The sequence below is a fragment of the Magallana gigas genome, chromosome 2 (genome assembly GCF_963853765.1).
Source record: "Magallana gigas chromosome 2, xbMagGiga1.1, whole genome shotgun sequence".
In the NCBI taxonomy this organism is placed as follows: Eukaryota; Metazoa; Mollusca; class Bivalvia; order Ostreida; family Ostreidae; genus Magallana; species Magallana gigas.
This window is the reverse complement of record NC_088854.1, coordinates 58,767,792-58,795,717: the sequence shown is the minus strand read 5'-3', so window position 1 is coordinate 58,795,717 and position 27,926 is coordinate 58,767,792. Positions and strand designations below refer to the sequence as shown.

Sequence of the window (27,926 nt, the reverse complement as noted above, 5' to 3'; positions counted from 1 at the left end):
TCACTGCCCCATTTTCTGATGCACTGACTTGTAGTATAACAGTCATGTTGTACATTTTGAATTTACCGGGTGTCAATAAGAACAAAATGATGTTATTTCATGTCAATAGTTGCATTCAATTTTCTTTCAGATATAAGTACATATGTTCCCTTGAACATCAAAATAGATAAAAACAAAGAGCAATGCTCTGTGCCAAGTTTGGTTGAAGTTGTCCTAGAGAAAAAGTCTTGAATTTTACATTTATCTCAAAGACCGTATACAGGGTGAATGCATGAAAGGGCTCCGTACTATGGCTACATCAAAATAAAATTACTTCCAGCTTGCATGGCCGGTCAGTTGGTTAGCTGCTAAGTCGGTTCTGCACGTCAAGAGTTCAAACCCAAGCTGGACACGCATCCCAAGACTTTGGATCTTGGACGTCAGCTGCCATTAATTATCTTTATTCAAATGAAGTTTCAACGTTTAAATAAAAAATGTTATTATCTGCAAACAATAATATTACTGTTTTTCAGTATGGTCTTATCAAAACAGCAAGCACTCGTAACTTTAAGGTGGAATACTACACCAAAAATTTTATCTAATGGATCGTTAGAGTATCATTTTTTAAACATGCTTCCGTTTTCAAAGAAGGACAAATTCTTTATATTATTTTATACCATTTTTTGTATTTTTTATGATAAAGTGGAAAATTGGGTTTTGGTTGTGAGTAACACATTGTAGAAAATTTGGTGTGAATTAATGCATGAAATTGATATCTATTAAATAATTTTCAGTAATGTCAACAGGGTGTTTTATTTTTTTAAATAAAAAATTAATCATGAAAATAAATAAAACGTCTTGTGTCCATATTTTTCTAACGTATGAAAACATTTTATTAATGAGTCATTTGTTGTAGAAATAAAAATATGATCAAAATGGCAATGCCATCACACTTGATTAACATTAATAATTATTACATATTCAGCAACAAATATAAAAGAAAATAAAAAAATATTCAATTCAAGGTCTTTTTCAATAATATCTTTTGTAAAACTGACATATATATTTTTATGAAGTTTAAAATACACCACCCGAAAAAAAGCTTTACAGTTTTGAGACATACTTTATGCTGGAATAAGTTGCTTCTTAAAGTTATTGTGTTACATAAAAAGACATTTTTTCAGGGTTTAACTTAACAAAAGTTTCAAAAGCCTTTTTGTTGAAATATCAATGACAGCAAATTTATAGCTTACGCATCATAACACAAAACATATAGCAAAATTAAAAGTCTTTGTAATCAAAGATACACCGCTTCACAAATAAAAGTCAATAGTTAGTATCTGGGTCAAGTTCATTGTATAATTTGGCCTAGTCCAATATTCGTAGCAGGTCCCTGATCGTTATGTGCAATTAGGTAAGAACTAGACGGCGAGGAGAGTATGTAGAATGAGTACAGTACGTCTCATCAGTCCTCGAGAGATGGTACCAGCAGCTGATGTACCTAAAACCATTCATATAATTATGAAGATTGTTTAAAAAATGAATTTATAATAAATTAATTTGTGAAAACTACCTATATTTTCTTGATTTCGAGTCACAAATTTAATTTCAAATGTGCATTATGCAATCGTTAATTGTAAGGCTTAGAATATGTATTAATGTCAGGCTTGGGGCGAAATACATTGTAAAGTAATACATTACATTACCATTATTTCATGAATTTGGGCATTAAATTACCATTACCATTACTTGATTATCTTAAAGTAATGCATTACATTACCATTACATGAGTAAAGTAATGCATTACCATTACTTTGTTTTATAACAGTAAAGCTCATAAAGAGTTTTTGCAAATGTTTCAAATATAAAACACTCTTTAAGATATCTACATGTTCATGCTTAGTATCAGGTTCAAATTCAATGACTATACAAGAGTCATTCTTTATTTGCTCAATATATAATCGTCTTGTGGCATTATGAACAACATATTACATAAGTAAAATGATATTTATAGATATTTGGCATGATACAATGTAGGATACGAAATAGAAACACAGAATTACATGCATAACAAAAAAACAATTTATGGAATAATGTTGCGGTTATCAAAAGCTAAATAGAGATATTTCCCCAGATTACACAAATCTTTATAATTTCGACACTTAATTGTATTATTTCATAAACAGATGGTTTTTCCCATTTATATTTCTTAAGATACTGTATTTGAATCGTATTTCTTTCTACTGAGGACAATTTAAGACAAAAGATTGCTGTTGCACTTTATGATCAACGTTTCAAAGGGTTTTTCTTTTAACTGCATCCTGCTAGTTTGAAAATCTTCCCAGCTATACTAAATAAATGTTTTACAGGAGCAGTCGAAGCTTGGACTGAAAAGTACTGTTTGACAATCTTTATCTTAGGATATGAATCTTGTATTTTCTATCAGTCCAAACTAATGTACAGTGTACTTAATTTACAAGAGAGAGAGAGAGAGAGAGAGAGAGAGAGAGAGAGAGAGAACAAGTAAGGAACATTATTTTCAAATGGGTTATTGTAACAGGGGGTATATTTGTTGAATGTTGAAGAAATCAAACAACGCCTGTTCGGGTTCTGGACATCTCCAGTATTTATTGAGATAGATGGTAAACAAATGAATAGCCCTACAATGAAAAACAACAATATAAATATACGGCATAAAAATATTACAATAGGAGCAAGTTGCGCTAAAGGGGACCAACTCTTTGCATTAATCCATTATACAGGTATGAATTACATTATGTATTAATTCATGTATCTAATAATAGGTTTACAATGATATTCATCTGTAAAGTCTATAAACAGATAAAGACATCACTATATTATTCTAAATCATAAAACACAGTTAAAGATACCATTCTATGGGAATGCGCTCTTGTACAGTATTACAACCTTATGGTATATACTATCTGGTATGGTACCTACAAATTATTGTAAAGTTTACATTAATAAACTTGTACTTATGTTCACAATATCAAAGGATAAAAACAGTGAACATATTCATGTTATTCTTATCTATTAAGTTGATATCTCACAAAATCATTTACTCTTACCGTGCATGAGCTATTGTTTTAATTTGGCAAAATTACAGAATTCACTGTTAATGAAATGTATAACTATTAATCAAAATTATTAGAATTAGTAATGTTAACTTACCAAATGGCAGAGTTTGTTACGTTTCAAAAGTCAGCTTTCAGATTACGAAAAACCTCACCTCTCTTTGATGTGACAAAGAAAATATGACAAACCAGCTCCAAGAATTTGGAGGGTAATATCAACAACCAATAAAATCCAAGAAGACAAAACTAAAAACCAATTGAATACTTAGATACATTATATATTTGGCCAGAACCTTAATTAAAACCCTAAAGCAATTTATACCATATGGTCAAGATAGCAGCCTGTTCTATTCAATTGACCATGACCAGATTTTTAAGTTTATAAAAGATTTTATTAGACACTTTAGTATTAAGTTTTAAATTTATTTGTACAATAATTAAAACATATTTATATTAATTAAATTATCAATAAATTAATTACTTTTATTTATAGATTTATTAATTTCATAATTAATAAATCTGTAACTCCTACAAACTCCCCCTCCTTTTAAAATGACTTCCACGTCATTTAAAGGAGACTTACCAATTCTGAGTCTGCAAAAAATAATAAAATAAAATCACATATATAAATCTGAAAACAATACAATCAAAATTTCTTGATAAGCATTTTTAAAAACTCTTTTGACATTTCTTTGTCCATTTTCTTCAATTCCGATGCCATTTCCTCAAAGCATAACACTTTCTCTTTCCATTTGGTTGGTTTGAATGCTAACTGACTGCATACAAAGTTTTTCATCCATTTTAGCTTTTGTCTAACTCTTGTTGACCTTCTTTGGATATTCTGATCATCATCATCAGCATCATCATCTTCTTGTATTTAATCCTGAGTATCATCCGGAACTCCTGAAATACAACTCCTACTGCTACTGCTGGTATCAGGATCATCAGATGCCTCTGTGTTCTGATTAGGAACGTCCTCCCTTTATCCTTCCTCCAGGCACTCCGCACTTTCCTGATCGTCACCAGTTAAAGTGGGAATGCTTCCATCCTCAGACGTATCTTTGTTCTGTACAGGTATTCCGCTGTCAGATAAATACTGTCATCATCAGACTCTACCTGATGATGGATGAATTCCTCAACCTCAGTTTCCTCAGTTTTCTTTTTCCTAATCCTAGATGCTGAAACAGGTGACGTCAACTTTGATCCAATAGGGAGCAAGAGATTCCTGTGAAGAACTCTTTCTTTCCCTTGGTCATCCTCTCAGTTGACTTTGAAAACTGGGATATCTCTGTTAGGCTGACTGATGATATAATAAGGATGATCTTCCCATCTGTCTTGAATCTTATGTCTTCCATCAAACTTGACAACACGAACGAAAACCCTATCACCTTTTTTTAAAGAAACTCCTCTGATCTTAGAGTCATAGTTAGACTTCTGTTTTTCCTGGGAATTCTTTATTGCTGTCTGTGCTTTCTGATATGCACTCTGGAGTCTATCTTTCAAATTCTCTTTATATGCTTAACTTGTTGAGTTCTTAACCTTATTTCTGTTTAAACCAAAAACTTAATCTATGGGCAGAATTGGGTCTCTTCAAAACATCAAAAAGTAGGGTGAATAACCTGTTGAATCATGAATAGTTGAATTGAAGGCATGTACCAATGTATAAATGTATTTCTTCCAATTATGTTTCTGTTCTGGACCTAAAGTTCCTAGCATTGAAACTAAAGTACGGTTAAATCTTTCTATAATTCCATTTCCTATGGGATTTTATGGAGTGGTTCTTGATTTGGAAATTCCGGTGATTTCGCGGCTATGTTAAGGCTGTCCGATTAATTTCACAGCGATATGTAGAAAGTCACTTGTCTGTACTTCATAAGATATGACGTCATAGTTAACTTTGACGTCACGATCTGCATTCCTTTCGATCGTTCTTAGGGAATGTATCGTAACGTAATAAGTGATATTCATTGTACATAATAAAACCGCTTTATTCCTTCACATAGACACTGTTGTAAATACTAGTGATACTACATTCAATATCACCAATATGGAGTATAAAAATATCAACAGTGTTAAAGCTTCGTAATAGGTAAATAACTATTCATAAACTAATGGTTTTGAGACTCCCCCTGCTACGTGTAATCTAATGAATGGTGATATGTATGTGCATATAAAAAACGGCTTGGCACAAGTGAAAGATAAAAACAATCTTAGTATATTTTACGTGAAATCGGGAGAGAAAATAAGTACCACTGTGAATCTTGCTGGGGGAAACCTACCGATTGACCCGATTTTGTTGAAATCGAGCCTAAAAGGTAAAAATATGCCTAATTTCGATGGCGGTGCGAAATTTTTTGACAATATTTCAAATAAACGAAATATTTATATGAAGCCCCAGCAAGAACTACAAAATACATTACTTATTGAAGGATTTTTCATAAAAATATTTTTGATTTTATGTCATTATTCACTTGTGCCGATGCGATTTTTATAGATTATTTACCGTGTTAGAATACACCCGTCACGTGCTTATGAAAAATCTATGACGCCACAAAAATACATCAAATATAGTGTTGGATGCCACTGTTAACATATGTAATAAAAGTTTAAAGAAACTCCCTCGGTTAAAGCATTTTTCGATAATTAAAATAGTATCATTTTTCGATATATATTTAGCTTCGGACAGCCTTAACATAGCCGCGTTGACATAGTTCATTAATGATGTTACTACAAAGTTAGCTTCTTGATCTGAGTGAAGTTTTTTCGGCAATCCATAATGTACAATAAACTCATTAAAAATGGCCTCTGCAGTTGTTCTTGCAGTTTAATTCCTAGTTGGCACTGCAATTAGAACTTGGTGAAATGGTCTGTCATAACTAATATATTCTGGATGTTTCCTTTTGATGGTTCCACTGTCAAGTTATCCATGCATACCAACTCCAAGGGTTCTGTTGTTGTGATGTTAACAAGGGATGCTCGTGATTATCAGGTGTCTTGAATTTTATGCATCTTCCACAGTCATTTATCCACTTAACTATGTCTGGATACATCCTAGGCCAATAAAATCTTTCTCTGACTAGACTAAAGCTATTGTCTTGTTGTTGTGCAAATACTGCAGAATCAACTGACTGTATGCACATGACACAACATACTGCTTCTGTACAACTCCATCTCTCTGTGTCACCTGACTAGAAGGCTGTCTTCTAACTCTAACTTCTTAAAGTTTTGATGTAAAATAGCTTCAGTCTCACTATTGGCTGAGTTCTTTGGATGTCTCTTTCCTTGTCTGATATAGTCTATAATAGTGGAGATAACAGGATCTTCCCTCTGGATCTACTTAAGATCGATATGTCTGTCAAACTTCTCTAGTATATCAGTAGTCTATAATTTCTGGCATACAGAAGGGGGAACTGGGAGGGTCTCAATGTAGGGCTGCTTTTCATCCATAACTGCTCTGACCGTATCTCCATCCATAGTCTCCATCTTAGATGGAGTCTAGATAGCAGGTCAGCATCAGTATTTGACTTACCAGGTTTGTATGTGATGCTGAAGTTATAGGATGACAAAGCTGCAACCCAACGGTGCCCAGTGGTATCAAGCTTAGCAGATGTCAGTACATATGGGAGGGGATTATTGTCAGTAAAAACAGAAAATGTCTGACCTGTCAGATAATCAGAGAACTTCTCTGTAATCGCCAACTTTAATGCGAGAAATTCTAACTTATGAGTTGGGTAATTTCGTTCTGGCTTACTAAGTCCCCTACTAGCATATGCTATGACCCTTTTAACACCTTCCTGTTCCTGGTACAGGACTGCCCCTATGCCACTTTGACAGGCGTCTGTATGAAGCTCAAATGGGGAATTGAACTCGGGATAACCAAGTACTGGCGCTGAAGTTAATGTCTCCTTGAGTAGAGCAAAGGCCTTCTCCTGACTTGGTCCCCAATTCCAAGTAGATGTTGGCAGCTTTTGTTTTCCTCTAGGCTTCTTCCCAACTGCCATTATATTAATTAAAGGGCGGGCAATCTTGGAAAAATCTTGAATGGATTTCCTATAATACCCTGCAAAGCCGAGGAACTGCCAAACATATTCAGGAGATTTAGGTGTAGGCCAATCTCTCACTTTGTCTACTTTCTCAGGGTCTGCTTGTATCCTATCTTCAGTGACAATGTGGCCTATGTACTTTACCTTTTTCATAAAGAAGGAACATTTCTTGGGAGACAATTTCAATCGAAAGTCTCTAAATCTCTCAAAGACTTGCTTAAGTCAATCAAGGTGCTCTTTGACGGTCTTAGAAAAGATGATTACATCATCTAAGTAAATGAAACAAGTCTTATAATGAAGATCATCTAAGCACTGTTCTTGCAACCGTTGGTATGTTGCTGGGGCATTAGCAAGTCCGAAAGGCATCTTGTTAAATTCGAAAAAACCTAATGGCCCCACAGTGAAAGCTTTCCTTTGCTTGTGTTTCTCCAGGATCTCAATTTGGTGGTAACCAGATTTCATATCCAGAACAGAGAAGTACTTGTTTCCAGACAGAGAATCAAGGATTTCATCTATCCTAGGCAGTGCGTAATTATCTCTTACTGTCCTCTGATTCAGCTGTCTGTAGTCAACTCACATTCTCAATGATTCATCATGTTTCTTCACCAAAACGACAGTAGATGAGAATGGCGAGTGTGAAGGCCTTATAATTCCTGCAGCTAAAAGTTCCTGTATGTGCTGCCTAAATTCCTCTATCATTACTGGGGGTATGCGCCGATATTTCTGCTTAAAAGGAGTAGGATCTGTCAACTCTATATAATGGTGTACTTTGTCTGTACTACCAATGTCAGTAGAACTTGTTGAGCAAATGTCTTGGTATTCTGCAATAAGTTCTTGACATTCTTGTTTCTCCGAATCAGTGGGGGGAATCTGAAATACTTACCTCATCAAGTATACACTTCAATGGAGGAATCGGTTCAGCTTTGACTGTATCTGTGATAGAAACTGGCTGCATTTCACATAAAAGTCCTTAAGGGGGGACTGACATGGTCTGCATTGTTACATTACTTACCTCTATTGGGATAATACTAGACTCTTCAAAATCATAGTAATGTAAAGTTGGAGTTATATCCAGGTCAGTTGGAATGCCAGACTTGTGTGTCGGATGCAGCATAGCTAAAACTCTGTGGTAAGGAATCTTCTTGTCAAGGTAAGCATGTATAACCACTCGACCATTGGGTGGTATGATGATTCTTGAAGATTCTGCTGACTTCATAATAGCGAGTCGACTTCTATTCCTCTGAATCTGTTTCTCCATCAAAGTGAAACATCGAAAAGCTAAGTATCATGATGCGTGCAAGTCAGCATCTTGTAAAAATCGAGAGCCATGCTCTGATCGGGTAACTTCTAGCAAATGGCTTAAAATATTTGTTCCAATCAGAACAGGTACTTTAGCATTGTACTGACTATCTGGAACAACCAAAAACATACACTGTCTCAAAACTTCTAATGTTGAAAGTCCATAAGTGGATAAGTCTACAATTACAAATCCCAAGTAAGGCATCATCTGCCCATCTGCACACTCAATATCAATCTGCTCTTCTAATGCATGCAGTTATGTCTTTCCCTGCAGATTCTGAAAATAAAATGTTTGGGATATTGTAAATACTGTTGCACCTGTATCAAGCAGTGCTTAACATGATACTCCATTAATAGCGGCTTGAAGTTCATTGGCTGTTCCTTCTATTTGCGAGTGGGTGGGACCATGTCTCTGCCGGCCGGACCCTTGTCCCCGGAAGTCGGCCGTCTGAAGTTTAAATTCCTTCTGTGATCTATCCTAACCTTGCATCCAATGGCTATGTGACCTTCCTGTCCGCATCTATAGCAGACAGTGTTGTTGGTGCTTGGAGGCATCTGTTGTCTTGGATCTACATCAGTGATCCTTGGCTCAGGCATCCTGGGAGTGTATCCTCTACCATGTCCTGAGAAGCCTCTCTGTCCTCTTTGGAAGGATGGTCTACCCCTGTAGTTATTAAAACCATAAGAGGGGGGCCTATAGTAAGATGAAAGAGATGTCTTCAGCTGCTTAATCTGAGCCTGAAGATCTTCAAACTTAGTATCAAGGGTACTTGTTGAATCAACCTGAGATATACCCGATTTTACTGTTGCAGGTTTTGGCTTAGATCTGCTCTGAACTGGATGCTCAGTTTCAATTTTTCGGATTTCTACCCGTAACTCATCAAAATCAGTAATAGAGTGGTATAAGTGTCCACTGATATCCTTAAGGTCTTGCCTCAAACCTTTATAAAACATAGTTCGTAGCATTTCGTTTGCTGCCTGATCCTGTACTCTGCCCATCGTCATTGCTTTACATAAAATTTCCTCAAGGCGACAACTCCATGCAGGAAAAGTCTCATCGTCCCTTTGCTTAGCGCTGTAAAATTCAGCCAAAATATCCTCTTTCTCTAACACGTTTCCATAGATACTGTCTAACTTTGACAGAATTTCTTGCACATTAGCACCAACTCCTAATCTCATAATGACCTTGGCGGCTTCACCTTTTACATACCTTCTAATAGCTTGAAAAATAGACTGTTCAGAATCAGATTCCTTCATGAGACAAATGACCTCATATTTCCATAAGTCGTATGAGTCTTTCTCTTCACCTGAGAAGAATGAGAAGAATTCTGTCATATCTTTCTCTGATAAACCACCAGCTGTGGCATCCTTTTCATCTTTTCCCGCATGTGGTTTACCTTCCTCGTGTTCCTGCTCTTCATCACCTTGAGTACGCGGCATATTGGACAATAATGATATAAGTAAAATATAATACAACAATCCAATGATTGATATAGGAGGGCAGTTCAACTTGAACTCTCAAAGTTTTGATATACTGAAATGTTTACAGGAGGGAGTTCATAACAGAACAAATCAAACATGGGTCACCTTTGTTTTTCACATCTACGTGATCTAGCAAAGTCTTAATATAGAGAAATAAGTGGGTAGTTCACTCTAGGAACTATAAACACAAGTATGTTGCACAGTGATACAAATCAGTGTACGACAATCAATCAGCTGATTGAAAGTATTCCAATACTTATCAAATTCAAATATATTCTGATATAATGACCTGAAAAAGAAATAAAGTTGTGACACTTACTTAAATAAACTTGAGGGAGTTCATAACAGAACAAATCAAACATGGGTCACCTTTGTTTTTCACATCTACGTGATCTAGCAAAGTCTTAATATAGAGAAATAAGTGGGTAGTTCACTCTAGGAACTATAAACACAAGTATGTTGCACAGTGATACAAATCAGTGTACGACAATCAATCAGCTGATTGAAAGTATTCCAATACTTATCAAATTCAAATATATTCTGATATAATGACCTGAAAAAGAAATAAAGTTGTGACACTTACTTAAATAAACTTATAGGTTCACCTTAGTAAATGAAATACTACAAAGACAGGTAAATCCAAGAAGACAAAACTAACAACCAATTGAATACCTTGATACATTATATATTTGGCCAGAACCTTAATTACAACCATAGGGCAATTTATACCATGGTCAAGATAGCTGCCTGTTCTATTCAATTGACCATGACCAGATTTTTAAGTTTATAAAAGATTTTATTAGATACTTTAGTTTTAAGTTTTAAGTTTATTTGTACAATAATTAAAACATAATTATATTAATATAATTGTCAATAAATTAATTACTTTTATTTATAGATTTATTAATTTCATAATTAATAAATCTGTATCTCCTACATTATAATATTGGAAGTGATATTGATTTTCATCATGGATGGACAGTGTATTCATTTTGCTTTTAAAGGTGCATGTCTGTCTCCTTTTCTATTGGGACATAGCGAAGGAAAGGGGGTTGGGGTGTTTAGCACTTCTTATAACAATAGATTGTTTTGATAATTAGATTATCATGGGAGCATATTGTGTTGTTGACACATTTCTTATTGGAGTGCAAACTAATTGGAGTAAATTGTTTAAATGATTAATACTCTTTATAACAACACTCTTAAAAATGTTATGAAATTGTGCTGTTATATTTAGTAATATTAAAAATTCAAAAATGAATTTTTTAAACATTTTTATCTCAAGAATTATTTCTTTCTTCTTAAAAAATAAATTTAGTCGATTCAATTTCAGCTTTTCATTTATTCATCACATCTTTTAAAGTGAACATGCATAAATAAGCAATGTAATGCAAAGTAATGCCATGTAATGCCAGCATTACACTAGATTTTGGAAAGTAATGAATTACATAACCATTACTTGTAATGCTAATTTTGTGGCATTACACATTACTAGCATTACTTTGAAAACATGTAATGCATTGCAATGCATTTCCATTACATTTAGCATTGCCCCAAGCCTGATTAATGTTGTAGTTATTGTACATTATGTTGTAAGATTATTGTTGGATTCAAACACATCTGTAAATGATTTTATTGTAACATAAACTCATCTTAAATTGACATTTAAATTTGAAAATTATTTCAAAACCGATTCAAAATAACAAAGTACAAGAAATGCAAATTTCGTAGTGGTCTTATTGTTTGATAACACAGAAAGGACTCTCTCAACCTGTTGCATTGAATATTTAGTAAATTGTGGTAAGCATTGCAAACAATCGCGATTTAGATAATTCTAAAGAATATAACCTTATGCTTATCAATACAAAATATGACTTATATTTTAATGCAAGAGGTTTAGTCATTTGTACAGCAGGAAATGCTACTAGTTTTTATATAGTTGAAACACTAACACGGATATGAACACAAATATGTTTTTTGTTTTCCTTTATACTTTACTAATTAAATTTACAATAGGGATTTCACTGTGGCTTTCTTTAGTTCTTTAAAAATGAAAAAAAAAACAAATTAGAACTCATGGATATATAATAAAGAAAAAATGAAGCTTTCCTGCAACCAAGATTCCATTATATCTTTTTTAAAATGTGCGACTACTATTACAAAGCTTGATTCAATATTATAACATCATAATATACATATTTTGAGAACCCAGTTAATTGACAGTGACTAAAAAATTGCGAACTGTAATAGATTCTACATGACGCTGGTAACGAACTTTGAGCTACAGTAAAATTTAAATTAATGAAAAACCCTGTTCATAAATAGACCTAATTGTTATACTTACCATCTGTCGTAGGTTCATTGATGGCGGATGATCCTTCTAAAATTAATAAACATTTTTTTATTCAGTAACGCGAAGAAATGTTTAAATTATATCACATTTACAATTAATTACGAAAAGTAGGCAACATACCTTGATAAAAACAGTTATAACACAAGTATGCAGTACTATACAGTTGACAGATATTAAGTTTGGTCAAAATGTTGATAATTGTGTTATAGTGTTTACTTCTTGCTGAGGCACTTGAAATGATAAATAATCTTGTTTATACTTAAACTTGATTACATACCATCTATTGTAGGATTATTGGTAGTGTAGGACCATTCTGTAATTGGTAAAGGGAATGACGTAGAGTTATTTATATGTGACATAGACAAATAATAAAATCAATTTATTTCAAAATTGTAGATAATTTGAGCAGATAGGTACAATGTTATAAATGCTGTTTTTGTATAAATGGAAATTATTTCATGCTCTCCTGAATTGTTCAAGACAAAATATAAATTACATTTTGTCACACAACCAGTATAGATAAAATTATAAAATCTAAGATCATGAATGGTATGTATTTTGATAAGTTACTTATGTTAATGTTTATGAATATTACGCAAGAACAATCAATTTCGATTTGAATGATATTTAAACTCGTCATAAAAGGAACATGGATTTGGACATCGACATTCATAACAGTAGATTTGTTCCAACATGTAACTTTTGTTAAAAATTAAATGGTGTTGTGTTAACAGAATTATACTTTATACTCGTATATGAAACTTCTGAGCAAATTAAGGTATTATGTGTGTTACATTTGGAGCATTATACCCAACATTATATGAAAAAAATATAGAGAGAAGAGCAAGAAATAAACCAAGCTAACCTGTCAAAGCCGTGCAAAAATTGTCACAAATATCAATGATTATTTAAGAAATAAACATGATTTCCACCTATACGATACATGTCTTACACAAAATATTTATAAAACTAAATATATTCCTAAATTCAATTATTAACAGGTAAATTTAAAATATTTGGATCATTATTATAAAAAGTGACGTTGATTTGTACAAAGTTAAAATGTAACGTCAAACGGATTAAAACGCTTTTGCCCACGCGTTGTATTATGAACTTGCCCACGCGTTGTATTATGAACTAGGCAAGTAATGCTATACAATATAAATGAATGCATTTGGTAAGCCAATCATATGAAGCATTGCAGCAAGAGTTAAGGAGGCCGACTTTAGTTTGCATTGCGCATGTTTTTGCGCATTCTAATATAATACAGTTGATTTATACTTCTGATGATTTTTTTTACGATATCATTTATAAAATTGAACACAATAAACAAAATACAGATAAAAATATTTAGATTGTTAAAGGAAATTTTTATTTTTAACACGATTTTTACATTGTGCGGTAGGGGAGCATTGCCATTGCGCTTTTATGACGTTATGATAAAATGAAGCTTTGTAGGAGTACGTTTTAAGAAATAACATAAAAGAAAACGTAAAAATTGTACGCTATTGAAAATTTATATACAGAATGATGCTATCCTCGAGGACATTTTCCTCATTTTTGGAATGAATCCATTATACCAATCATCATTCGTGATGATCCAAATATATAGCAAAATTTGGTGCATTTTAATATTTTGAGATGGCCCCCGCTAAAAACCAGACGGTAGAATTTTGTGTTTTTTATATATAAGGTAGGAAATGATATTACTAATCATATATAACAATTTGAGAAAAAAAGCTATTGTAGTATTTGTTAAAAATGCTTTGTTGTGCGGAAAATGACAGTTTCCTATATATTCCTATAGTAAATGTACCTCTATTTTGAGATGGTCCCTAAAAAGAAGCAGGCGGTTGATTTTAATGAACCTTCGCAAATAAACTAGAGTTGGTTTAAATTACATATTGTTAAAAAATAAAGAGTTATGCTATTGTAGTTTTTCCGCAAAAAAACCCAAATCGGCCTCCTTAAATTGTAGAAAAATAAACTATGAGCTAACCAGAAATGCTGATGTTGACATATTGTATGGCCGTCCCTGTACCACACAAACCGGTCTCTCCAGACTCGCACAAGAATCTTGTGAAGGTGTCTTGACTGGTTAGGTTGTATGTGATGGTACTGGACCAATCCTGTGAAACTAAATTCATTGGTCCTTTGGACACACCATCTAATTGTCTGAAATGTAATCATAAACTGTTTTATAAACCGCATTATAGCCTAAATCTACGAAAGCCGAGAAGGATAATTCGAGATTCGAGATTCGAAATACGAGATTCGAAATACGAGATTCGAGATTCGAAATTCGAGATTCAATATCTAAATTAACCAATCAAATCATGGATCTGAAACCTGTACCCTAGCAACATCAAACTGTTCTAAATAAAGATCATTCGTACATGCTCTTTCCTACAAATAAATGTCTTAATAGCTCTTATATAGTGGTTATAAAATGGTTAAATTAACATTGATGAAGTAACCCCACACATTATAAACAATTAAATTAGAAATAACACTGTTGGCTTTGCGAATCTTAGTGGTTTTGTTTGACCTGTATGTATTTTCCCCCGAACAATTTTAACCCGAAGTGTATTCGCCCCAACTGTGTAAAAATCGGCTCGCGAAGAAAGATCTGTTTAATCTAAATGTTTTAGCCATGAAACGAAACTCAATGAAATAATCGACATGTCAAAATATAGGTTATGATAAAGTTTTGAACCATAGAAGATATAATGATTTACAACCTCAAAGACAAAAATCCAGATAAGAATAGTGTATTGTAGGGTATGGCAATGCCATTGTCGATAAGAGAGAGAGAGAGAGAGAGAGAGAGAGAGAGAGAGAGAGACAGAGACAGAGACAGACAGACAGACAGACCGACACAGAGAGAGTTTTGTAGTGTCAAATTCAGTTTGATTTAGAATTTGAAATTGATTTGATTTGTTACAAGCATGTATAGACAATAATTAAGCCTCTAAAACGAGAAAAGAGAGGAGGTAGCTAGGGTAGGGCAGACTAACTAGCAAGCTTTAATTTTAACGGTGTTAGCGCACCTGTTAGCGATGATTTACATCGATTCTCTCTCTCTCTCTCTCTCTCTCTCTCTCTCTCTCTCTCTCTCTCTCTCTCTCTCTCTCTCTCATCACCTAGCATTTCCTTTTCCGTGAGGGGGTTTGGGGTATTTGTGATGTCTTACATTAGCTAGCGAAAATGATAAAAAAAACCATGAAATTTTCTTTAAATTGTGTGCGGATGTTGTACGCCAATAATCTGTTTTCGATATATACATTTCAAGAGGGGGGGGGGGGCGGCTATATAGTCCTAATTAATTTGTCAGTTATTCTGTCCCAACTTTGTTTTCTCTTCGTTTTCCAGGGGTTTTTTTATTTGGTTCGGCAAATTAATATAAAACTTTCTGTGTAGCTCCATAACGATGTACTGTAGATAAATAATGAGTAGTTTTACTTTTGATAAACAGGTACATATCCGTACTTGATTTTTAATTTGACTCTTATAATCGGATTTAATATTCCAATAATTATAGGGTAGGAAAGAGTAGACGGGACTTTTTGCGCATATCCTACTGTACCATTCATCCAACACAGGTATTAGCACTCATCGAGTTCGACTTGCTTTCCTTTTCTTTCATCCACTGGATTTAAAGCTATTAATTTTTTAAAATATTTTGAATTTATGGCCTGATTATATATAAATTAGAGCTGCGCTGGTGCATATATTTACCCAAATGGACCAAAATATAACCAAATGAATCTAAAAATTTTGACAAAATTAGTTTTAAACGTACGACTCTTTTTTCAATTCTAATCGGGTATGTCCTCTAGAAAAATCTTGAACCACACACATTTTAGCAAATAAAACGGCAATTTTTTCATTTTTTTAATGGGAGGGAGGTGGTGCCGGTAAAGGACATGTATTGCTTGTGGCAGTTGTGCTATACTCTCATTTGTTATAATAGGTAATACTACATATTGATATAAAATGAAAGTTTCCAATAACACTGTACATAGCTTCTATCACGAATTTTGACCCGTGCGATAGTTTAAAACAATTTTCAAAGCATTTAATGTAATTCAACCGATCATTTTTGAAATTTAATTTTCTGGATCCCCGCCTGATACGTCCGCCTTCTTGTATATACGAATTACATGTACGTTGACCATATGTACACATTAACTTAATCGGCTATGTTATGGGACGATAACATTTTTTATCAATGTTTTTGCAGGATATGTAACAAATAACAGCCTATTTGTGGGTTTTTGCACTGATTATTTGAGATAATTTGCCGTCATCTTTTATGCATTCCACACACCACTCACAGTTTCTTTATTTGGTGTTCTGTGTGTATGGCGACAAATTGGTGAATTTGCACCACTCACCTCTTGTAGCTTCATCCTGATTACATTTTATCTGGCTAAGTGTAATGTAGTAGTATATTAAATACACACATCTTTGTTTGCAGTGCTTATTTACAACTTTAGAGATTTACTTACAAAAAAAGTAAACATTTGTATGACTTATATGTAATTATTGTCAATTTTGGTGTGGTGGGGGGTAGGGGGGTAGGAAACTACAGAGAAACTTAACTTGGCTGTGAAACATATGCTTTTATTCTTTCTTGTTGATATATCAATGAATGAATTATAACAAAATATATGTACAACAATTAATTTTGAAATATTCATGCACAATCAAATAAAAGGTTTTACTGTTCTCTGCACAAGAAATCGGCAATGTGAACAAATTGGCACCCTATCATCCCTACCTTTAATTGTAGAGAGTAGGTATCCTTCTATATTGAAAACAATTCCAAAAGTAAGACTCATAATAAGTTGTTTACTGAGGAAAAGGAAAAAAAATTGTATTTATTAATAATTCCGTATAATGTGATAATATCTCAATGATTTGTTTATAATCATAGTACTAGTGTATCACTGTATGCATACATAAAAACGATAAGTAATGCTTATATTTATTAGTGAAACAGGACAGATTATTTATATTTAGATTATTTAGATACATGTACTAATCTTCATGCGGGGATCTAGAAAGGAGGGGGTCAGGGGATCTGGACCCCCTCCTCGGGAAAATTGGAGCTTATTAAATTTACATAGTAAAATTTTTTAAAATTGCCCGAGGACCCCCTACAGAAAAAATTAGCTACGCTTATGAAGTTCTCTACCATAACCGCATTTTTACACAAAAGGGGTGAATAAACCCGGGTTTTAAACTATTACTGGTGGTGAAATACCTTAGGGTTTAAACGCATCAGGTGGAAATGCACCAGGGCAAACAAAATCACTTAGATCCGCGAAGCACACTGCATTATTACTAGTCTACTTAGATATTCTGTGTAAAAGTAAATACAAATAATTATTTAGTTAGGTAGGGAGAAGTGAACATAGCATTTATATGTATATAAGAGCATGTACGTATGATTTTTATTTAGAACAGTTTGATGTCGCTAGGATACATATTTTCAGATCCTTGATTTGATTGGTTAATTTAGATATTGAATCTCGAATTTCGAATCTCGAATCTCGTATTTCGAATTTCGTATTTCGAATCTCGAATCTCGAATGATTCTTCTCGGCTTTCGTATAAATCAGATATTTTATGCAATGTTTTTTATGGATTTATTCATACTTTGCTTGGGTCAGTTCCAACCTCTCCTTGACAGGTCAACATTATTGCAGTTCCAACAGAAAACTGTCTATTTGGTGTATCAAAGATTCCATTGATGATTTTTACTCGAGGCAGTTCAATTACAGTTGGCAAAGCTAAAACTCGAATAAAACAATTCACGATCAAACGCGTCGATAGTTTATGCCGATGTAAATACTTAACACCTGTATAAGACTGACCCGGGTTAGTTTTTTTCACGTAGAGAATACCAACTTAGTTGTATAATGCCTGTATATTTTTGTAGAACCAATGTCATTTGGATCATTTTTCTCCATTTGTAGATCAACCAAGGGCCCGAGAGGACATAGTTTGACAAACTTGACTCACAATGAAATAGCATATTGAGAAAGTTCGGTCAAAATTTAGCTTTTTATAATTAAGGTGGTATGGGACATCTGTCGATATAAATGTGTATTAAAGTACATGTACTATATAATTGAAAAACTTACACCCGTTTAGCATTTTCAAATTTTACAATATATAACCAAAAATAGCTTTTAAAAATATTTGAAAAGGTGAAAATTGTAAAAACCCCAGCGGGATTCGAACTCATTACTTACAGGTTCGTAGTAAACCCTCTAACCCACTGCGCTACGGAGTTAGGTAACCATTTTTGGAAAGAAACTACTTATATAATTACACTTTATTTTATTGTTTATTTCGATAAACAATACGTCACAACATGGAAGTGTCCCATACCACCTTAAGGCTATAGCGTCACAATGTTTAATCATCTGAACACCCATATGACTCAGATGATCTATTGCTATCTGTGTTTTGTCCGTTGTTGAATGTCGCTCCTACAAATGTGAACATTTATCTTTTATTTTGTCATAAACTACCTTTAATAACAACTAAGGCACCGTATTATGGGTCAAAACTTCATAACCCCAAGGTAAAGAATTCTAAAGGAAATAGTGTTATGACGAAGTATCATGGTGGGAAAATAATGCCAGAGTATTAAATCATTTTACATCATCTTCTATATAAGCAATTTCAATTCATGAAAACAATTGCATTTTGTCAATAGGTACATGAACAAGTACCAGTAATTATTGAATAAATTCGGTAAATAGTGCATACCAATTTAGGAAATAGTTATTGGACTTGTCTCCTGTGTAACTGCCTCTGACACAACAGTAGTCAAGCCAGACATTCTACATTTGTACACATTAAAGTCAGAAGGACATATTACTCTGTTTTTGTATATCGTTAATCTCAGTTGTGCAGTGCTTGGTGAGTCTAAGCTTCCAGTGGCTGAGGCTCTGTACTGTAATGTAGAGTCCTTCCATTGAACTGGCGGAGTTTGTCCTGTAGCTACTGACACTACATCATCAAACAATGTACTGGAGTTCTTCAGTAGCTGTATGAAGAACACTGAAGCAAGTTGTGAAGGATTGGTGATGGAACACACGATGACCAAATTATTCTCCCTGAAATTAACCGTCGACGGGAAAGCCTGTATCTCAATGTTCTGTGCATATGCTGAGGATAAAATTCATAAAGAATGAAAGAACATCATAGTCTTAGTCTTAAATCCATTTTATAAATTATACGCTTTCCCTATTTCATACTTATTTAGCCCCCTCCTCCTTAACTCCCTCTTTACCCCTACCAAAAAATCATTCTAAAGACCCCCACTACCAAAATAATATTATATAAACTATGTTAAAGCTTATTGCTAAGTTTTTAACATTTATGATAATGAAAACCTCTCGTGGATACTGAAAATAATTTACATAAAACATATGAAGAGTAAAGTATCATCTTTGATCAGATAGGTCTCCATTTAACACATTGTATTATTTTTTGACATCTATGATCTTTTGTTGGTGACAGAAATGATAGATCTTGTATACGTTTTAATTATGGTCGTTTGCTTTTTAATTTAATAATTTTATATTTACATGATAACTACATATATATTTGTTCCAATCCCTCTCCCAAGGGAGTTTGAAAACTGCCACACTGAAGTAATTTTCCTAGCAACATGGTTTCAAAAACTCCTGTTAACCAAAAGTTTGATATTTGTCTGGAGAATTCATGACGTATATCTTGCAAATTAAAAAAAAACAATCATTATCTGCAATGATAATTGATATCCCGTTTGGATATTATATCCGTAGTGAACTATGTAAACCAATTTTTAGAACGGTTCAAAACTTTTCAATGTAGGGTGCAGCTTAAAGACACTAGGTTTAAAAGTAAGAAACGTATATATCTAAAAAAATAATGCATATTTTTTCCTCAAAGAAATTGAAATATTGCAGATAGGGTCTTTAACACATTCTTGTAGATAGGGTATTTAAAACATTCAATGTTGAAAATGCGTGTGATAAAATGACAAATTAATATAAAACATGAATACTTACCAAGTAAGCTGAGGCTAGGCAAAATGGCACACATAAATCCCAATGTCATGCTTTTAGTTTTTGTTTGATCACAGCACAGGTTAATAAACAGGTTGTAAGTATGCTTTTTCTCCAATCCCAGTTACATGTAAATAGGCACTATTTTTGAGCACTCAATCTATCGACAATAATTAAACGCCAAAATGAAGCGTGTCCTAAAATAGGAAGTGAAAATACACAGGGACTACATTTATTTGCGCAGTAGTGTCTGTTCCCCAGTCTTCGACGCAGGTGTAATATATCATTGTCCTGTTTGTTCCAGTTTTGCACACATTTGAAAAATTAGGTATCGAAAAAAAATGTGTTCAAAACGGGAATTAGACCAGAAGAGATAATTGCTTAATAGTCTGTATCGCAGTTCCTGTGAAAGGATTGACCATAAAATAAATAAAACATCTATCACAATTGATATTTACATTTATTTTATATTACACTATAGTTTATATGATGTAAAAGCTGTATTTTGTTCTCCAAAGCGCTCTGCAGAAACTCTGAAGCATACTTGTTTCGCATTTTGAGTGCCATGCATATGTGTGTATCTTTGACATATTTGTGTACATAATTAATAAGCCTTGAATGGTTCAAAGTGAAAATAAATGAATATGTTACAAAAATTACAAATATCCATACATGATGCAAAAAATAAATAATAATAATTTTAATTTGGATGGACACCGCGGGTTCAATTGTTTCCGATTAAACGTCAAAATTTGCACAATGTTCAACTTTCAGTCATGACGTAATCAATGTGTTAATCTATATAATACTATCTAATTTGTAAAAAAGAATGTATATATCCATTATTAGCCGTAGCGCGTTATAAAATTGTAATGCACACATCGCTGCAGTTATAAGACTGTATCTTCCAATTAACAATGATTTAATGCTTAAATTTACATTTTAACTTCTTGCCGTGTCTGTAAATGTGATATATATTTTATCCTAAGAGTATAGTTCATATTAATGGAAGAGCCACTGTAACAGCCACAAGCGTGAACTCTGAATTTTGCTTGTGATGTTGCAGTTTACACCGTTTAACGTTTTTAACGTCATAATCAAACTCGTCGACGTTTTAACTTTTGAATACCCTGTGTGTGTTACAGTGTTATAAATGCCGAACTTTCAACACACCTTACAAGCAAAAATATGTTAAAGGTAAATATTTTTTTTGTCATACAGAGTGTTTCACAATATTTGTCAAAGATCTAAAGGCAAAAAGAATGGTAACAACACAAGCTATTTTGCAACTAAGTTGTAAAAAGAGATACGGAGTACCCCAAAAGACCGTAGTTTTCCCCTTCATCCTATAATTATCCACTTAATCAGTTGGGATTGACAATTTTTCCTCCACTCATTCAGTTTTATATTTAATGTAAACGGACAAAAATGTATTGTTTTTCTTATTAATAAGTGCAAATTTAAACCTTATCAAGTAAAAAAATACTGATAGTTATTAGTAACTAATCCTAAAATAAAACAAAATATCTACATTCTTTTGTTTCATCGTTAATGTGCTGATAAAACACAGGTTAGAATCCAGGTAAAATCTTGGATTGAAAAGAGACTATAATTGCTGTCACAACACAAATCACACCTATTGTTCTTTACTCAATTACCAAATGTGTGCAAGACGGGAACACCATGTTTTGTTGTCATTATACTGTTTCTTAAGCTATAGATAAAGACAATGTAATCGATAGCTTGAAAAAAAGGAATACAGATAGAAAAAAGTATAATGACAACAAAACATAGTAGATTCATCTCAGTTGTCGGGATATAAGTCTACAATCGTTAATAGAAGAATATAATACGAAAATTTATTAACATACTTATTCAGATATTGCGTTTATCTATATAACTGCAGTGTAAAATGATACACATTCATACAATAACAAGGTTATACCATAAGAAAGAAATCGAGGCCGTGACAATAAACACGTGGGGTACAAATTGGGGGAATATGGATGGCGGATTCAACAGAAACTGTGATTATTCATTGACAGAAAAGTTCAGTATTGTAATTAATTAAACAAATTACTGACAAAACGATGATTAAAGAATAGTTTAAAAGCAGAAAAGTGCTTTGTTCATATTCACTGTAGCCATTTTTGTGTAATGTCAAATTCCAATTGTTAAGTGTTATATATGTAAAGGCATTAAAAACGGGAATTCAGAATGATAAACCACTGAAACGGATCAATATGTCTAAAGAACGGTAATTTGAAGCCCAGTGCTACTGTTTGTGATTTGGAACAGCAAACAAGCTCTCTAAGCTTCCCCTTACACATGCAAATATAATAATATTTAAAACCTATTAGTATTTAAACATTTAAATGCACAAATGAGATACTTTTGTTTTGTTTTTTTTTAAAGAAAAATATCAAAAAAGTAAATAGCTCCATATATTCAAAATAAACAAAACCGAGTGATTGTTTTACATGAAAAATCAACCACAAGAAAAATGAATAAAGCGGTGTACGTCTGCCTTAAAACTATTGTGACTAAAACTTTTGTTTATAAATACATATCTTTACCATTTATAATCATTCTTATAAAACACCAAAGGATCTAAATATTTCTGAAAATGCATAAATATATATCTATAAATATATCTATATATATATATATATATATATATATATATATATATATATATATAAAGTTTTTACATTACAGCACAGCTTGCAGAGCGCTAAACGCCCTCTAAAGGTTAAAAACATGACTGATACCTTCAACAGACTGTGGTTATCTAATTCCTTTCCGACGCACAGGTTCATTCACATATGCTTATTTGTAATTCTTACATCAGTAAATGAATGTTTGGCATAATGTCTTCTTGAGTGCCTGTTGATCAAAATATAGGGTCTCATACTTAAAAACTTTAATCAAAGTACAGAAAGTACTGAATTGATTTTATTCAGAAGTACATAATGAATATAAAATGCATGACCTGACGTAATGAGGAATTTAAGTTGGATTGTTTTCAACATGGAGCGTGGCATACATGTAAAGAAAGCAATGAAGGTATCTTTTTCAGAGCCAAGCAAGTTTTTGTTCAAAACTTGGAAAAAAGGATATTACACTGTACAGATTTGTGAATCGTTGCTATACAATATGTGCATCCTCTTCGAACAAGCTGCAAATTATTGGACTTTTTCTACGTGCAAGGAGCATAACTCTGTCTAAAAAAGCTCAATCGTACCCAACATCGAACTTGATGTAGATGTAATGATGGTAAACATAAATACCAAATTTCATTTCAATATGTTCAGCCTCCGCGAAGAAAATGAACGGAAACTGTTTGTGGGTCGACCGACTTTTCGACGGAACAGACCGACCAACCTACCTATGGACGGATAGTCCGACACACAGCAGCAAAGCAATATGCCCCCCCCTTCTTCGAAGAAGGGCATAAATATATTATATTGTTAAACTTCTGAGCTTGTACTTTTCATACTTTTGGATGAACATTGTTTGAACTCTGAGGTAATCATAAAATATCAAGTAATTAAGCAAATGTGAATCGAGGAAATATAGAGCGATAATGTACCTCAAAAAGAAATATTAGTGCAAATTTTTCCTTATAACATAACATTTTTACACACAGCATTGTACGCATTAAGGCATTAAAAATGATAAAAGATTTTATTTTTTAACATATTCTAATCAATGTATTAAAGAAATAATATAAAACAGCATTATAACACAAGAAGAAGTGACATAAATAAAACAAGCATGTAAGATTCAATAACAAGTATTTTAATTGCGTGAAAATGTTAAAACTTGTTTTTTAAGGAGTTGAATTTAAGTTATCTTTTCTATCGTTTATTTTTTTTTTAATGCGTACAGGTGTCAGCGTCCAATAATACCACTATGCTGTGTGTAATATTTCAAAGGCGAATACTTTTCTCTTTTTCTTGAATGTTATTTCTTAATGCTCCCACAAACATTCATTTTATCATAATGCCATAAAAGAACTACAGTATCTTAACGAACAACGGAAAATCGTTTTAAAAAGAATTCTTTTAAAAATCTAAATATTCTTATTTATATTTTGTTTTCGTAAAATGTATAGATACACTGTGTTTAACTAGAATGCGCAAAAACATACGCAATGAAAACTAAAATAGGCCTTCTTAATTTGCAATCCTATTGAATTTCGGACCAACATTATATAAGTACCAAATAGGTAAAATCCTCAAAGGCTAAAATTTGTTTATTTTATATCAAATATTACTATAATTACACTTTTTTATTTCTTATGATTCCGCTTGTAACAAATCAAATGATCTAACGTATATAAAGTTTCTCATAGTATTATTGTAAATACATATGTATATATTTTTACAATTATGTCAACAAAATATCAAAGGGTTTATAACTTTGAATTTTTATCTTTTGAAATTTTATCTTTTCATCAATCTTCGACAGAGGAATATAAATCGTCTTCATTGTGTTGTGACCTGCTTCTTTACTAACTGAAAAGGTGTCAAATAAATACATGTATATTGAAATTTTTACAGTAGAACAAAGATAAAATCGCACTTAAAAAACGCTTGACACCATGTTCGGGGAATAAACCTGCAACTCTAATGAAGAGCATGATTTGTATGGTCAATGTACGGTGATTTTTAACCCCCTCCCAAACATACACAGCTTTAAAATGATTAAGAATAAAGAAAAGTAGAATAACACTTTATTCATCATTTAAATATAATTGATATGATTAAAAAGTTTTAAAGAAGTTTTTTATCCAAAACCTTAAATAAAAAGAACAAAGATAATGTCTTGATCGCAGCAAAGGCAAACACTGAATTTGTTTTGATTTAAATATCAGATCTACCTTTAAAAATTAAAGTTAATGGTGGCCACACCCCCATGGCACTATGCATTGCGAAATTGTATAAACACATATGTTATTCTAACATCGTAGAGCAGTGGATATGACTATCCTTAAATGAATGAATGCTTACAAAATATGCATAAGACATGATATTAAGTACATGTACCGTTCGATAAATAATCACAGATAATCAAACTCGGGTCACACAGTGATAGGCGAGTGCATTGTACAGTACAACATGTTTCAGTATTGATAACATTTTACATAACGATCATCGAAGACAACATATGTTATCGGAAGTGTATACAAGACACTGTTTTGTAAAAAGCATAATCTCCTGCTCTATCAATTACGTTCACAGAAAAAGACCTACAAAAGAAATTTGATGGGTAGAAAAGTTAATAAGAGACAAATGATCGAGAAAGATAGACTGAGAGGGAGGCAACAAGAGAGACAATTTTGAGAGATCCTATATTGATACGGACGTTTGCATGACGTCTCTGTTCTTACCTATATAATAACTATGAACCAGCTAACAACCAACAGCTCATTGTCTAGGGCTTTAAGATGTCATGAATGCATTTTATTATAACGTCCTGAAATATAAAAAAAAAAAGGTAAATACTTGATGTTTATTTCTACTTTCTCAGTAACAAGAAAAAAGATCACAGAATTATTTAAAAAAGGTAAATAATGATCTTCGACTTATATCATGAATTTTTGGTAGTTAAAGTTTTGAGAAATTTCATTTACTGTTTCCAAAGAAATAATTCGAAAATGCAACTTTTGAAACAAAGAGAATATAAGCAGACTGAAATGGCTCTTGATCATGGTATATTTATATTACAAAAATGAACATTGAATGAATGAAAAAATGACAATAACAAATTGTCAACCATCTCAAAAACCCATGAAACGAAATGCCAATTTAAAGCAGAGCAACACGGACTTCTAAAAAGGTAGAAGTAGGACCAGGTGCCAGCGTCCGAGGTTTCTGTAACCATGGAAACGAGGGATTTGTTAATTGATAATAACACAAATGAATATCAATGCCTTGATATTGTGTAAAGAAAGAAACAGTTTAGACACGTCATCTTTATGAGATGGCTTTAAAATCCAAAACACACCTCCCAATAAATTCATTTCTATTAGTAACCCTTTCCATAATACTTACCATCTGCTGTTTAAGTATTGGTGGCTCCAGATCTTTCTGTAGGAGGGAAGAGAAAAGGAGAGTTTCAAATAACTCATGCCACTATTATGGTAGTGTTTAATGTAAAAAAAACAGTCACATTAATATATGAACACTTACAATAATGATACCATTTATTGTAATAAAATTAACTAATACATGTACAATGTTATGTGTACCAGGTACCCTGAATGTAAAACGTAAATTATTACAGTATTACCAGGAATATTACATAGATAATTAGGAATCATTAATATCTAAACTTACCATCCAAAATATATAGAAAAGGCTCATAACAATTTATCAGAAATTTGTTTGTGGTAACAATATAAATAAATTTTTCTTGGAAATAGTCATTGTTAAAAATTTCCATTTTAAATGGGATCTAAAGATATAGAAGTTAAGCTAAATTGAATCATCTTAATTCCCAATGAGTTGAGGTTTCTTATCCAAGTCTACTAATCAATGATCACAAGATTTTTAAGGTAACAGGCTGACCATGCAGTTCAGTTGTTAAAGACAGGTGTGACACTCATTTGGGGTTCTGACAGGTGCATCCCTCTATTATGATTTAAAGTGGCATGGTCACAATTTTGGTCAAAAATTATTTTTTTCGATTTTAATGTTTACAATGCTTCAGTAAGGCATTTTTAATAGGCAACCACAATTTGAGTGTCATTTGATGAGCCATAAGTGAGTTACAGTGCTTACAATTCTTCTCTATGTAAACAAAGTGTTTGTTTACATTTTGAATGTTGAAGTGAAAATTCCAGTTTTAGATCTAAAATGAAAGTGTTAATCGTTAGGAACTGTTTATTTATGCTTCAAATGAATAATGAGGTAGACAAACTAGCTTTAAAAAGATTTTTTACAGGTATATTGAACCTATGTAAACAAAAACAGGGCACAAGCCTTGTTCACATGACGAAGAATTGTGAGCCGTGTATCTTGCTTAAAGCTCAACGACTGGAATTTCATTTGATCATTAGAAATACTTTCCTAAAGCATTGCAAATAATAAAAACGGAAAAATAAAATTTGCCAAAAATCGTGACCATGCCCCTTTAACAATGAAATCCAACAGTAGCAGTTACATACATGTATAGTTAGATTTATTAGTAATTGCGACATCTTCATCCCACACCTATTTACAAACACATTCATAATCAGTTGAACCCCGACACGCTTCTTTTATTTTAACATGCAGTTCCCATTCAATAATATATGTATTCACCAACGGCCCCTACTCTCCCATTAAATCAAGTAATATTGTCATTTTGACAAAGACTTCTTATATACTGTCTTCACAACAAACATTTGTCAAAGGTTCTACATACATGTACAGTACCGATCAGACCCAACCTAACACCAGAGTAAACCCCAACTAAACCCAGGGGTTATATTATTACTTACTAGAGTAAACTAATATTTAATCTTACCATCCTACTGCCTGTAATTCCTACCCTTTTGTAAAATTCCGAATACATAGGTAGCATCTGCTTTGAGGGATATACATGTACTTCTGAC

General features: G+C 32.8%; 2 protein-coding genes and 2 long non-coding RNA genes across 6 annotated transcripts in view; all 4 read right to left on the bottom strand.

Moving 5' to 3' along the window:
- The window catches only part of LOC136273198 (mucin-22-like), a 167,149-nt gene that overhangs the window by 103,569 nt on the left and 35,654 nt on the right, over positions 1-27,926 (bottom strand). The gene's annotated exons all lie outside the window — the stretch shown is intronic.
- Positions 936-20,375, bottom strand: LOC136272589 (uncharacterized). Its single transcript, XM_066074337.1, has 6 exons — positions 20,327-20,375; positions 19,280-19,439; positions 14,251-14,426; positions 12,529-12,564; positions 12,243-12,278; positions 936-1,480 (listed from the first exon to the last, which is right to left on the bottom strand). Exons 1-6 carry the CDS (start codon positions 20,373-20,375, stop codon positions 1,401-1,403), a joined length of 537 nt encoding a protein of 178 aa, XP_065930409.1. The 3' UTR covers positions 936-1,400.
- LOC136273204 (uncharacterized) lies at positions 14,370-20,815 on the bottom strand. Its single transcript, XR_010711422.1, has 4 exons — positions 20,327-20,815; positions 19,038-19,439; positions 17,916-18,049; positions 14,370-14,426 (listed from the first exon to the last, which is right to left on the bottom strand). It is a non-coding gene; the product is annotated as an uncharacterized lncRNA (long non-coding RNA).
- On the bottom strand, positions 25,045-26,838 carry LOC136273205 (uncharacterized). 3 transcript variants are annotated; one of them, XR_010711424.1, is made up of 4 exons: positions 26,383-26,838; positions 26,158-26,202; positions 25,719-25,804; positions 25,045-25,577 (listed from the first exon to the last, which is right to left on the bottom strand). It is a non-coding gene; the product is annotated as an uncharacterized lncRNA (long non-coding RNA). The 3 variants fall into 3 exon arrangements; XR_010711423.1 differs by having other exon boundaries at positions 25,719-26,202; XR_010711425.1 differs by lacking the exon at positions 26,158-26,202.

What these genes read in the sequence shown, in the direction of transcription:
- LOC136272589 (XM_066074337.1), bottom strand. Translation starts at nt 20,375, where the DNA reads ATGACATTGGGATTTATGTGTGCCATTTTGCCTAGCCTCAGCTTACTT. An exon ending in GCCTAGCCTCAGCTTACTTG is followed by an intron (nt 19,440 to 20,326) that starts GTAAGTATTCAT and finishes TTTTATCCTCAG; the next exon opens with CATATGCACAGAACATTGAG. An exon ending in TGTCAACATCAGCATTTCTG is followed by an intron (nt 12,565 to 14,250) that starts GTTAGCTCATAG and finishes TACCAATTACAG; the next exon opens with AATGGTCCTACACTACCAAT.